General features: G+C 31.5%; 1 protein-coding gene across 1 annotated transcript; it reads left to right on the forward strand.

Moving 5' to 3' along the window:
* The first annotated feature begins 2,669 nt into the window (after positions 1 to 2,669).
* LOC133201633 (carbohydrate sulfotransferase 4-like) lies at positions 2,670 to 13,621 on the forward strand. Its single transcript, XM_061337423.1, has 4 exons — positions 2,670 to 2,745; positions 5,780 to 5,878; positions 12,374 to 12,581; positions 12,835 to 13,621. The coding sequence occupies exons 1-4, from the start codon at positions 2,670 to 2,672 to the stop codon at positions 13,619 to 13,621; spliced, it is 1,170 nt and encodes a 389-aa protein (XP_061193407.1).
* Positions 13,622 to 14,294: the final 673 nt, after the last annotated feature.

Genomic DNA, 14,294 nt, shown 5'->3' on the forward strand with positions numbered 1-14,294 from the left:
CGTTGTTGATATATCTAAATGATATTGAAGGCCATAGCAAGTGTTTTCTTCCCTTCATGTATTTGAGTTTTTGGATAAATTCTGCTTCATATGAATACAAAGTATTTGTATTTGGTATTCAATAAATAAAAGAAAAATTAAAAATAGTGGTAATGATAATGAAATTTTCCTGAAACTAGAAAGGTGCAAGTACACACCCGGAGAAACTTTTTCAAGGTACATAAGTACCAAAGGAGGCAGGGCTTAATTTGTACCTGAAATGTTAACTATGACATCATACAAAACTAATAATTCATAAAAATAACACAAAATGAAATGATTCTCTATTTTCCTCTGTAGGAGACCATCAAACTACATGTACATCAAATCTTACTTTAACATGCTGTTGCGTCGTTTGCTAAATCCCACACAGCAAGTATAAATAAGACACTTATCGCAATGCACTTGTCGATGTAACGTCATTTCGTAAAACTGGGCGCAGTTTGAATGCAGTGATAGGCGGATCAAGTAATATTTTCACTACTAAAAATGTATTTTATAATTAAATAAAATATAATTTACAGATATTTAAGAGGCAGTTAACTTTGATGCAATGTATTCTTTATGATTTAATTCATATATTTTCCGTACATATTCTATTCAATTATAACTGTCGTATATTTTTATACAGGTATATGGAAGGGAATGTAATCAATCGATCTAGTGCAATGCCATACGCTCAATGAATCATAGTAAGTTTTTACAAATGAAATTCAAGCAGTATTAAGGTATTTAAAAAAGAGCTGCAATCCTGGAGAAATCTAGAAAAAGAATTCATTATTTTGTTTAAATTATTGTGCATACAATTTTATTACCATCTGTACGGGAGCTTTAAGTTTTATTTACCATGACAAAAAAGAAAATACATGTATTTAAGTTTTGTCGAGCGAAACGCGAAAAATACCGACATGGTTTTGCTTTGCTAGTTTCACCTTCGGCTGCACACACTAGTATATCCAGATACACCTCAGCACGTTCGAGTAGATTGCACATCGAATTAATATTAGCTCTTGTCAAGTGGTTCGTTTAAACAGTTTTCATTATATAGTCATTCGTTTGGAAATACATGTATTGATAGATTCCATTTTACTTCACAGGAATATTCTCCTCTTTTCTTTTAACTTAAATTTAAAAGATAGCTGTAATTCAGAAGATAGATCAATTATGTAGTCCTTAATTAACACGGGGTGGTGACTTATTGATTGATGACTCTCCAAGAAATAAGAGATCATGTGCAGTCAACGAAACATGGCATGTCGACCGAGAATTGCTTGTCGTCGGGCTATTGGATTAAAAAATATTTTGAGTGTCCTGTTGGTGGTTCCATGCTTATATTACTGGATTTATTATATACACTATTGTGAGTTCATATTAACTTTAAACATTAACATATTAAAAATATTTGAAAAGTTGATTTTTCTCTTAAAAAATGAATTGAATTATGATCATTATCATTTTAAATCTACCCAAGAGTATGAATTCTTTCAAAAATATATCTTTTTAACTTTTTTTGTTTGTTTTTGCATTTATTTGGATTTCAGCGCTTTTTCTTGTATATCATACATTCACTGACCCAAATATGGTTAAAAATGAAAAAAGGATGCCCGATAAGAGAAAATTTAAATAAAAATAGAATTTTTAATTCGATTCATCTTAATTTCCACATGAAAATAAAGCCACATGCTCCATATAACATTTATGATTTAGACATGATAAAAAATATTGTCTGATGCCGGATTGAAAAAGATTCAATATGGTAGGCATGAATCTCGAGAAATTTTTTTTTCGTGTTGTTGAGGTACTAAACATTCATTGTATTAATTATGTCTGAATTGAAAGCTGTGAATTTACAATACATTGTCTCTAAGGTTTTAATAGTTTTTTTCTTTAATTCATTGTATACTAGAGAATTGATATCATGTCAAAATACCACATTTCTGAACACTTTAATGTTTTGATGCTTATTTAAACTTCAATAAGCCAACAAATGAATTGACGCAGTTATTATAAGTAATCTTCTTAATCACAAAAAGTTGATCCTTACGTCGCGGGTTCGAATCCCACTGTGGGACGTGGAGACCGGTCCTTCGAATGAGACCGTATAAACCAAGGTCCCCAGTCGCAGTGAGTGCTGGCACGAAAAAGATCCCTCACTGCTCAATGGACCCTGAGTGCCGAGTATAAGTCAAAATTTGCAGCTCACCACCAGCAAGTGATGGCGTCTCCATATGAGTGAAAAATTCTCGAGAGGGACGTTAAAAAACAATAATCAAATAAACAAACTAAATCACAAAAGGCTCCAGTTTCAACTTGAAGTCCACACATTGTTTTCTTACAAATATAAGTCGACTTATGCTTCGAACTTTTTAATTACCAAAAAAAAAAAAAAAAAAAAAAAAAAAAAAAAAAACTCTACAGTGCCTAGATATCGAACATCTGAAACATCATCCTCCAACGCCTTCATGTTCTTCTTCAACCTGCAACTATAGTCCTGTTGGACAAGTCATTACTGGTGACATAAATACAGTTAATTATGAAAACCTTAAGCCACTTATTTTAAAAGGACCCAAATTTAGGAAACCCTAATCTTTCAACTGGCGTCAAACTTTCATAAATACATATTATGAATTATGTGGAAGATTACCTCAGACAATAGGCCAAACATGAAAAAGAAGATCTTGACACTTTGTCAGAGTGGATTAAAAAGTATCAGATCTTGAAATCTCGAATTAAACGATTGAATGGTATTATAAAAACCATTTATCCTCCTTTCTTCAATAATTTAGAAGTAAAAAAAATTGACAGTAGAAAATTTTACTAAAATCAATAACATCAAAACGTACGAATTTTAAACACTTTCTACAACCATTTCCCAGGAAAAATAAAGTCAAAGCTTTTTGACATCATAAATAGTTGCTTTTTTCAATACAAATGGAATCCTTGACATTGGTCATTTGCAAAATTATTTTGTAAAAAAACATTCTGACTGTACATACCAGTACTCTGAAGTAGATATTCAAAAGATGCTTGAGTTTCTGATTGACAATATCTTTTTCAGTTTTTGGAGGTCAGGTCTTCCAACAATCTGTCGGAAACCCATGGGTACTAAGTGCGTCCAGTTGTTAGCAGACCTTATTTTTTTATTCATATGAAGCAGAATTTATTAAAAAACCTATACATGAGAAGAAAAAACCACTTGCTGTGGCCTTCAACTCGACATTTCGATATATCAAAATTATCAATTAACAATAGTTAGTCACATTCATATGTCGACTCGATATATCCCAGTGAACTTGAAATAAAGGATATCATTGAGTCTGACACATCTGTTTCTTATTTGGATGTTTAACTAAAAAAAAAACGCTAATGGTAACCCAACATTCAAGATTTTTGATAAACTTGAAGACTTCAACCTTTCTATCTTCAACTTCCTTTACTTATGTAGCAATATACACTTATCACCTGCATATGGGGTTTATATCTCCTAGTTGATTCTATGAGCAAGAGCATGCTCTAGGCATGCTCTACGTACCAATAATTCCTAATATTGACGAACAAGTCGATGAAACAAGGATATTAACAGTCTCGTTTAAAGTCATCATTTCGCAAGTTCTATTGTCGACACAATGACCTTGTCAGCAAATACAATCTATCAGTAAGTCGAATGCTGACGGACGTTTTTCAGACTATTTGTAAGGTAATTATTTAAACACTGAATTGTCTACGGATTTTTCCTTTGCCCGATCATTACAAGGAGCACACGACGGGTGTGACTGGTCGACAGGGGATGCTTACTCCTCCCTGATCCCACCTCTGATGTTCTCAGAGGTCGGTGTTTGCTCTGTTCCCTATTTGTATTGTTTCAATGGACTTTTGAGCTTTATCTTTGCTCGTTATCTCCATATTCTATTAAATTATAAAAACTTAATTTGCATGAAAGCAACTCGTGCTATCTTAATTACAAGAGTAGAAATCATAATTTAAAAAAAAAACTAAAATGTGCATTCACTGCACTATGTGTTTAAGTTTCACAAGCACGTTTCTTTATTTGACTTTCCCCCTCCTGTTATTACTTTATACCATTAATCATAAAAAGGAAGAAGTTTAAGGGGGCCGACTGGGGTTTTCATTGCGCAATACTTCGCGCAGCATAGTAAAATAAAGCGTATTTACCCTTTTAAATAAACTATTTTTACATAATTTATGAAAAACAACAAATTTAGGAAATCTCAGGTTAAAATATCTAATTAAGTTTTTAAATTACGGATTTTTTAAACGATTTTCAAATGATGGGTAGATAGACGTCGTAATAGTGTGTTTTTGACGTTTTGAATAACCGAAGTTCTTGAAGCGGGGTCATTAATTATGCCATAAAATAAAAAGTATAAAATACATGCTCTTGAAATTTTTAACATAGGAAATTGAGAATCTAACAATCATTTCTATCATTTTTTGTGTCAATCTGTGGTATCTGTCATGTTTTGTTGTACTCCATAAAAACAGGAAAATATCATGAATTTTGACATTTTGAGATGCCCCCTCTGGAAACCAGACGGTAGAATTTTGTGTTTCTTGCACAAAATGTACAACATAGTATTACCCATCAAATAATATAATTTGAGCAGAAAGTCTATAGTAGCATTTGTATAATCTGCTCAGAAGTGCGAAAAAATGGTATTTTCCTATATAATCCTATAGTAAATATACCTGTATTTTGAGATGGTCCTTAAAAAATAACCAGACGGTAGATTTTCACTAAACTTGGTATGTATACTGAAGTCAATGCAAGGTACATATGGTATAAAATTAAAGAGTTTCTCTATAGTAGTTTTCACACAATAAAACCCCAGTCGGCTCCCTTAATTCGGAAATAATCGCAAAAATGATTAATTTTGCACGAAATACACCTCTGTTTTATTATGTTTTATGGCAATATTATTAACTTCATTTAAAAAAAAAAAATAAAAAAAATAAAAATTATCAATCTCCGTTTCTAATACAGTAAATGTATTATATTTAGCGTTCAAGATATTTAGCCGAAATTGATTTTTATAAGTTAACCTAGATCTTATTTGTTCTTATTTATGTATGTTTGTGCTAGACATTAAGCGTTGTACTTGAATTAGCGGAAGGTGCTTTCCACCAAAGGCGCTAAAAAGATTAGTAAATACACAGCCAAATGTAAAACATTTACCGTAACAATAATTGATTTACATAGGAAACTTAATAAAAATAGGTTTCAATAGTACGGACATAGTTACAGATTTCATTAAAAAAAGTTAATAAAATCGTTGAGGCTAATAATTTCTACAAATGTGCAAAAGACAACATTATTTTCATATTAATCGATATATAATGGATATATGCCGAATGCAGTAATGTATGAAATAAAAACAACAAAAGACAGTCTGAGGCCCGTTATGATCGAAAACTGATACTTGTTCATACAGAATTGTATTCGGCATATATCGTACTTAAAACTTTGTCCTTTAAATTGCACTTTTTGATTCACTTGAGACAGTCCGATATTTTAACGACAGACAAATATCAATGACCATTGAACAAATTCTCTCAAGAATTCTCTCTTGCTTGAATGAAAACTACTCATTATTTTTTAAATCAGATACACAATCGTAGGTTTCTGAAGTAATATAATTGTTCGAAATGGATAAAGGGGCTGAAATTATCCTTAATCAAAACATGCATACAGCTTAAAGTAATGCTTTGGATTATGATACAGACAGTCTAGTCAATGCTATTTTGGAGAATGAAAAGGAAAATGCTGATTGGAAATTTGATTTGAATAGAGCAAACACAGAAAATAAATCAGATGCTGAAGGTACATTAATTTCTAATTACAGGCATTGAGAATAACTTTATAAAGGATTACATGTGTAATGGATACTAAATTTTGTAAATTATAACCAAAAGTAGATCTCTCCTATGATTAAAATGATAGATTTAGCAGCCAACTCTGCTTATGAATATTCAATAGTTTCAAGCAGATAAGGGAATTTCTGAATTTCTAACACTAAATGAAAACATTGCTTAAAGTTAATATCAAGTAAGGGAGCTCGTGTTTGAATCGTTTTGTTTCTCCGTTCCTAATACAGTATATTATTTTTAATTGGAGGTTATTTTTTTAATTTTCCAATTCTGTATGATTAATAAATAATATTTTGTACATTGCTGTTTGCTAAATAATCATATATTTTAATTTTCTTTTCTTCAGTAACAATCCAATTTTGGGGGAAATCAGTACTGAGCCAGTCTGATATTACACTTAATATCAGACTGCTCACTATATCAAACTGCCAAATTTAAAGGTAAATTTTTAGAATACAAGAACAAAGGAAGGACATAACAGCAATGTTTTAATCACGGATAAAACATAAATAAGATTCCTTTGATCAAAATCACAATGAGAAAGCACAACAGAAACAGTACACAGATATTATTTATTCTTGATTTACAACAAGCAAAGGTCGTCAAGTAAAGATTGTGTATATGGGCGGGGGTGGGGGACGGGGGCATGAGCTATGGAAACTTTTATCACAATGCTCGTCAGAAGACCCTGCTTCCTTATCTCCCTTTTAAAGATCAGCTATAAAAATGAACGCAATGTTATAGCAAAGTAAGCAAATTCTTAGTCAAATACAAATTTAGGATGCAAGTTTTATCATTTATGTTTTAGCTTTGATTCGTTTTTGTTGTCTTTTTTTGTATTAATCAGGATTTCAACGCTTCCGTTAGTCAAATAAGTAAAATAATGTCAAAACAATTTGCTTTTTAAAATAAAAAAAAAATCTCAAATGATAGAAAAATAAAGCCTTAACCTAAATATAAGCATGAATTTCTTTTTGTTTTGGTCAGGTATGAAAGCTTATCTGAAAGAAAATTGAATTTTTCAATATTTTATTGTCTTTTGAAGGTTAAATTTAAAGGTGCTTAGACACAGATTTTAAGTTAATATTTTATGAAATTTCTATATAATATCATGACTTATATGTTGCTAGAGCATTTCACACCGAATTATAATAGAAAACGTGAAACCTCCTTTATCTGAAAATTATTAAAACAATGACTTTCGGAACGCGTTTGACAAAACTCCTTGCACGTTCACGAAGTAAGCTTTATCCTTATTAATCAAGAAAAGTAGAAATTTTGTTGTGTATTAAAGAAAAATTTTAAAACTATAATCGAGAAAACTCAGAATAGAAATGCGATAAAGCAAAAGAAATTCTCTATTATTGCCGGTCCGTGCTCAGTTAGGTGAGCAGAGTTTAACAAATTGAACACACCCGGTAAAAAGTAAACATTAACAAAAACAGAGCTCGTGCTCTGTTTACAAAAACAGATGATTGACGTGATGTAAGGAAGAATGTCATTTTCACTGAATTCTAAGAAAATTCACGTAAGTTCAATTCATTTAATTGGTTTTATTTTTTTTTTAATAAAAATAGAATTTTAGAATGTAAAGAATGCAACCGTGTCTGGGTCCCTTTAATGCTTGATCGTGGTTTACTAGAGAATGAAAATCATGTTGATATAAAATATTTCTGGAGGTCAGATTTACACGGTACAGCCACATTCTGAAAAAAAATAAATAAATAAATATAAAATAAAATATAAAAGAGAAAGTTGTATGAGGTATTTAATAAAGCATACTTAAATACCAGATTTGCCTACATAGCAAAGATAAGTGAACAAGCAGAGAAAAATTTCTATAGATCGACAAGTAATGTAAAAGAAAAATGAATCTCAAATATGGTACAATTTTCTTTGGAATTTCAGTTTACAATAATGTGAAGTGACTGTAAAATTTCCAAAATTTGCAAAACTCTCACAAGTGTAATAAATAAAATATTTTTTAAAAGGTGTCATTATCTAATACAGAAAACGCTATACACTGATACTTGATATACTATTATATCTATCATTAATCAATCTTTGCTTTAAATACTTAGTTCACAACTTAAATCTGATTTTTTAAAATATAGATTTGAAGCTGTAAGTATTTTGCACGCCCTGTTCACCCATCTTCTTTGAAATGTTTCAAGTTCAAGGAAAAAAATAAATTAAAAAAGTACACTGCTTTATGCGTTTAATATTTGCAAGCACATTTATTTCATATTTGACCTTGTCCTCCTGAAGCAAAGAGCATACTTTTCTTGTTGAAACATAAAAAGTCCTAAAACTAGCACCAATCAATGGGTCACGTGTTCCTTTCAAATATTATTTGCACTGTCATGTTTTTTTTTAAAAACTTGGCCTGTGTTTACTTTGAAAAAAAAAGATTGAAATGCAAAAACATAAATATTGCTTCAAATTGAATCATCACATGCAGTCATGTTTATGCTATGAGATAGGGAAAAGCCATTTAAATCATGATTTTTATAGACTGATAAGTGCAACATATCAACATACATAGTATTGCAATCAGAAAACAGATTTATCTTTAAATAACGTCATTGCAATGGACATTCCTTTTAGAAAGATTCATAATTACCTGTAACACACCTGTGTGTTTATATTTTATGATATATTTCTGTTAGAAATGCATTTTCACAGGAATAGTTACTATGAATAGGATCCAACGATACGGTTAAATTAACTACCTACGTTCATTAAAAATGAATATAAAATCGATAGAGTCATTAATTCCTACAAATGCAACAGTGAATGTAAAATTTAAATCAACAGATTTATAGATTTATATTTATATATCAATTTAGAGTTTTAAAGGTTCTTTATTCGGGTACTCACTATATATGTTCATGGAAATGAAAAAAGAAATTATACATGTAAAGGGTAAATTACACAGTTATTTTATATTGTTAAACAATTAGTCAACTATAATACAGAGAATACATTGTAGATGGAAAGATGGGGAGTACACAAAGGAATACGTAGGATAAAAATCTGCCATTCATTTAACTGAGGGGTGACTCAACGTTCACTAAAAGTTGACTGATTGGAATAGCTCTGCAGTCACCTTTCCAGACCTTTCAGTGACCATTCAGTTGATTGAGATGCAGTTTTAACCTGCTGGAAACCTTTGTCCCTTACCCCTTTGTATGGAATAATGTTGTAATGCAATTTGATATTACAGTACACATGTACTGTATAGGGGATTAATTTCACGGGTTGTAATTTTCACGTTTTTCTCTCCTCTGACACGATCGCGGTTTGATGATTTCGCGAAATTGTGTGATAATAAAAGTTAACTCCCTTGTTTGTATCAACCATAGCCAGAACCAAATTCAATAGCATATATACGAGTGTATATACGAGGGTACACCACAAATCTTCTTTCCGAAGGGATAACACATCGCAGCGAAAACCACAGGACGATAATAAATGAGTTCACATACGTTGATTAAATAATATCCTTCTATATCTACAGCAAGTCCGAGAGTTATTTGAATATTTTTTTAAACTCAAAACAAATGCGCACGATCAGGTAACAAATACACGTGGTAATGTTAGTTATGCATGGGTAATCCAAACCCACGACCCATGTGTTTTGATTTCATTTGACACGTAGCGTTGGCCATTAAAACAGCTTTTTAAAAATAAATGCAGGTCACTATCAGCTGATTTGAATTTAAGTAAAGCGTGATAATTGAATGACAAGTATTAGTCGTAGTTACTAAATGACTATGTACTGTACATATCGTAGTCTATACTCAAATTTCTATAAAAAAAATGTTTGTTAAAAACTTATTCAATGTTTCTTGAATTCACGGATTTAATGACACCGCGAATTTTCGCGAATATTTACACCGCGAGTTATTTTCCCCCTATACAGTATTTGGATTGTTCGCAAATTAAGTACATCATTTTCGGTGTAAAAATATACATATAGAATATGAACCTTGCACTCTAAAGTATCCAATATGCAAAATTCTTGTGAAAAATTTTGCAACAACTGGATTGAGGTACAGTTCCAAATCATGATAAAATGGTTTTTTTTCTTGTTCATAACCTGCACTATATATTTACATCGATTTGCTTTATTCATAGCTCAACAGAGCAATTCTCAACATCTGAGGGACATCCATACGTTGAACAAAAAAGTTTTCCATCTTCCCTCTCGAGGGGGAGATCTGCAGAATAAAAAAGGTAATCATAAAACTACATGTATAATGACTAAATCATTAAACGTGCACTTCATTAATTTTGTTTGTATGCATTTAGATTACATGAGCCTGGTTTGGATTGTATTTATGCCTCATCATGAATAATTATAGTTAATCAGGTCTGTCTTCTGTCATTTCATCCCTCCGTCCTTCTGTCTTTCCGTTTGTCCTTCCGTCATACTTTGCGTTTAGCACAGCTGCAAAGAAACTATTCAAAATATTTTTATCCAACTTCATGTGCTAATGCATATTAATGAGAACTATTCAACTGCATCTATATTTTTTGACCTTGACCTTTCATTTGATCTTGACCTTACTTTTCCTTAATTAGTGCCATCTTCAAAGAAACTATCCAGGATAATTTTATCAAACCTTATATACTAAATTATACTGGTGAGGACAATTTTACATCAACAACAATTTTACCCTTGAACTTTCTTTGACCTTGACCTCATTTTCTTAAATATGTGTTTATCTCAGTTTCAAAGAAACTATTCAAGATATTTTGAACAAAATTTATATGCTGATACATTTTGAATAGAGCTTTTTAATTGCATCAACATTTCTTGACTTCCTTTGATTTGACCCTGACCTTTCTTTTCTTTAATTAGTGATTGTCTCAGTTTCAAAGAAACTTTAGATATTTTAATCAAATCTTATTCTGTGGAATCATTTTGATTCGGGGGGGGGGGGGAGGTTCAATCTTCGCGGGCAAATAAAATTTTACTTGTTCGTTGGGACATAATTTCTTTAGTTACTCGTTTATAATAAATCAATATGTTTACAAAATAGACCTTCGAGGGGATTAAAATTCATGGGTAAGGGTGACCCACGGAATCCACGAGCATTGTTCCCCCACGAACAATGATGATTCCACAGTATGCTTTTACATATTAATGAGAGTTGTTCAACTGCATCATTTTTTTTACCTTGACCTTTTCTCTGACCTCTGCATCATTTCTCTTAAATTTGTGTTAGTTTAGTTTCAAGAAAACTGTTCAAGATATATGTATCAAATCTCATAAATTGATACATATAGATGAGTGTTATTCAGTTTCATCATTATGTTTAAACTTGACATTAATTTTTTAAATTTTTGTTAAGCTCAATTTCAAAGAAACTTGAGATATTTTAATCAAACCTTATATGCTTATACATATTAATAAGAGCTGTTCATCTGCATTGATTTTATTTACTCGTCCTTTTCTTTGACCTTGACCACATTTTTTAAAATTGTGTTTAGCTCATTTTCAAAGAAACTAATCCAGATATTGGTATCAAACTTCATCTTCTGATACATGCTATTCAATAGCAATTGCAACCAACATTTTTTGACCTTGACATTCCTTTGATATTGACCTTACATTTCTCAATTTATTGATTATCTCAATTTTGAAGAAACTTATATATTTTTTATTAAACCTTACATGATTAACCATATTAATGAGAGCTAATCAACTGCATCAATTTTTTACCTTGACATTTTCTTTCACTTTGACCTTATTTTTCATAAATTTGTGTTTTGCTCAGTTTCCAACAAACTACTCAAGATAACTTTATCAAACTTCATATGATAAAACATTCAGAATAGATCTATTAAATTGCATCAACATTTTTTACCTTGACCTTTCGTTTGACCTTGGCCTCATTTTCCTAAAATTTGAGTTTCAAAGAACTATTCTTGATGCTTTTATGTAAACCTATGCACTGATACTTTATTTGGTGAGAATTTATCAACTGTATCCAAATTTTATTTCCCATGACCTTCCCAATGATATTCGACTGTACTATTTATTTTCAAATTGCATAAAGCTCAGTTTTAAAGAAACTTTTCAAGAAATTTTCACCAAACGTCATACACCAATAAAAAAATTCATGTTGCATTTACTTCTGAACCCTTGTAGGGCATTCATGCCCTATGGACACATCTTCGGTTGGTATGCTATGATATAACACATTTTTCATGTCTCTCCTGTTTCCAATTTCAAAAAGCCAAATACCTATTCTGAACTATTGAAAACCTTTTCAGTATTGTTTTTTTTTTTACTTATCATAAGTTCAATAGGACAATGTCGAAAATAAATTCCAGAGGAGAAAAAAATCATTTGATGCCAAGAAGCGCACGATACCTTGCTATACTTTGAACCTGATCAATTGAACCATTTCTAAATGCCAGAAGATTTTTTTTCCAGAATCGATAGTTTATTCGTCTTCACTACCAGCAACCAGAAGAAGGAATATCCCCCTTACATTAATTGTCTCTATGATGAGGAGTGGATCAACATTTACAGGTGATGTGTTCCGATCGCTTCCCAATTCTCTTTATCTGTTTGAACCAATGCAGTATCTAACACAGAGTGTTGGAAAGAACGAAATCGTTTATGTGAATGGCACTACAAGGTAAACAAACAAGTATCTGAGATCTTTGAAAGATAATAATAATTTTTTTAAAATATATCTTGCTGCTGTTATGATGCTTTTGATCTCTAAATAATATTACCAGTAAGAAATTTATGCAGTGAATATGGGCACATTTCTTTTCATGAAAGTTTTCATGAAATTTTGAATTTGCCTTCAACAGAATTGTTTTGCTATAACATTTAAATGCCATTACATATACATGTATTCTTATTGTTCAAATTTAACATAAAAGATCCTATAATGAAAGCCAGCTGCATGAGATTCATGCTGAAATGATCATCAATCTTCTCCTGTGTCGCTTTCAAGATGTTCCTTTCCATGTTTTTAAAAGTAGCCATTTCCTTTACCATAACCATCTCAACCAGCATTACAGCTGTGCGCAACGTATTAAAGATAGTGTTATTGCCATGAGGCAACAGTGTATCCCAGATCTCATCAAAAAGTGTAAAGGAGCAAATTCATTCACTATAAAGTTGATAACTGTTAGAATGAAAGCCATTTCAAAAGTTATGAAACTTCTTCCTGAAGTTCATGTCATTCATTTGGTAAGAGATCCTAGACCAGTCTTGCTTTCACAGATAAACGTCGGCCAAATTGATAAAACAAAGATTCAAAATGAAAGTAGGTCACATTGCACGATTCTTCAGAACGACCTAGCAGAGACAGAGGAAGACATATATCGAAACAATTTTCACCGACAGAGGTATGAGGATCTTGCTCATGATCCACTTGGACAGTTTCAGAGTTTGTTTGAATTATCTGGATTGGAATTTAGTCAGGCAGTACAGAACAGGGTTAGAAGTATAGCAATGAAGAAAGGGATGGTGAACAAATGCCAATATTGTTCAGAAAAAGGCGATGCAATGGCGACTTCTCTACAATGGAGGGTTTCATCAAACTATTCCATTGTGCATGCAATCCAAGAGCAGTGTTTAAATATTATTGATAAACTGGGATATTTCACAGTAAATTCCACAAAGGAATTAAAGGACACAAAGATTTCACTAACAAAATGGTAGAAAATTTGGAGAGAGAGAGATGCAATGGACACTGCAATAAGTTAAAATGGTTTTTTTTATATACTGTGGCCTTTCATTTACTTTTGCTCAATATTAGGTTTCATAAATTTATGTATATTTTTAGAAGTTCTAGTACTGTAGTTTTTTGTATTTAGTTCAAAACTTTTGTAGGAAAAAAGAACGTATAAAATGACTTTTTTCATCTGATTTTATCGGAATATTGACATTCAATAGTTTGACTATTTATCGATGAGTTTGAAAAAGATAAGCAATATTGAAACCTTTCAAACAAAATTGCAAAGTGGAAGGCTTCTTTCGACGAACACATGCTTTGAACGGTATATAGAGATATATGAAATATATGGAGATAACGAACAGTATTCAAGCTCAAAAGTCCATAAAACATTACAAAATAGGAGCAGAGCAAACACGGACCTCCAAAACATCAGAGGTGGGATCAGGTGCCATGGAAGAGTGAGCATCCCCTGCCGACCGGTCACACCTGACGTATGGTCTTTGCCATGATCGGGAAATAACGGAAAAATCCGTCGACAATTCAGTGTGTAAATAATGGCCTAACGATTAGTATGAAAAACGTCAGTCAGCATTTGACTCAATGATAAATTGTATTTCCTGACAAAGTCATTGTATCGACCATAGAACTTACGAAATG

Source organism: Saccostrea echinata, unplaced genomic scaffold (genome assembly GCF_033153115.1).
Source record: "Saccostrea echinata isolate AGI-Se365-2 ecotype Australia unplaced genomic scaffold, CSIRO_AGI_Sech_v1 ptg000045l, whole genome shotgun sequence".
NCBI lineage: Eukaryota > Metazoa > Mollusca > Bivalvia > Ostreida > Ostreidae > Saccostrea > Saccostrea echinata.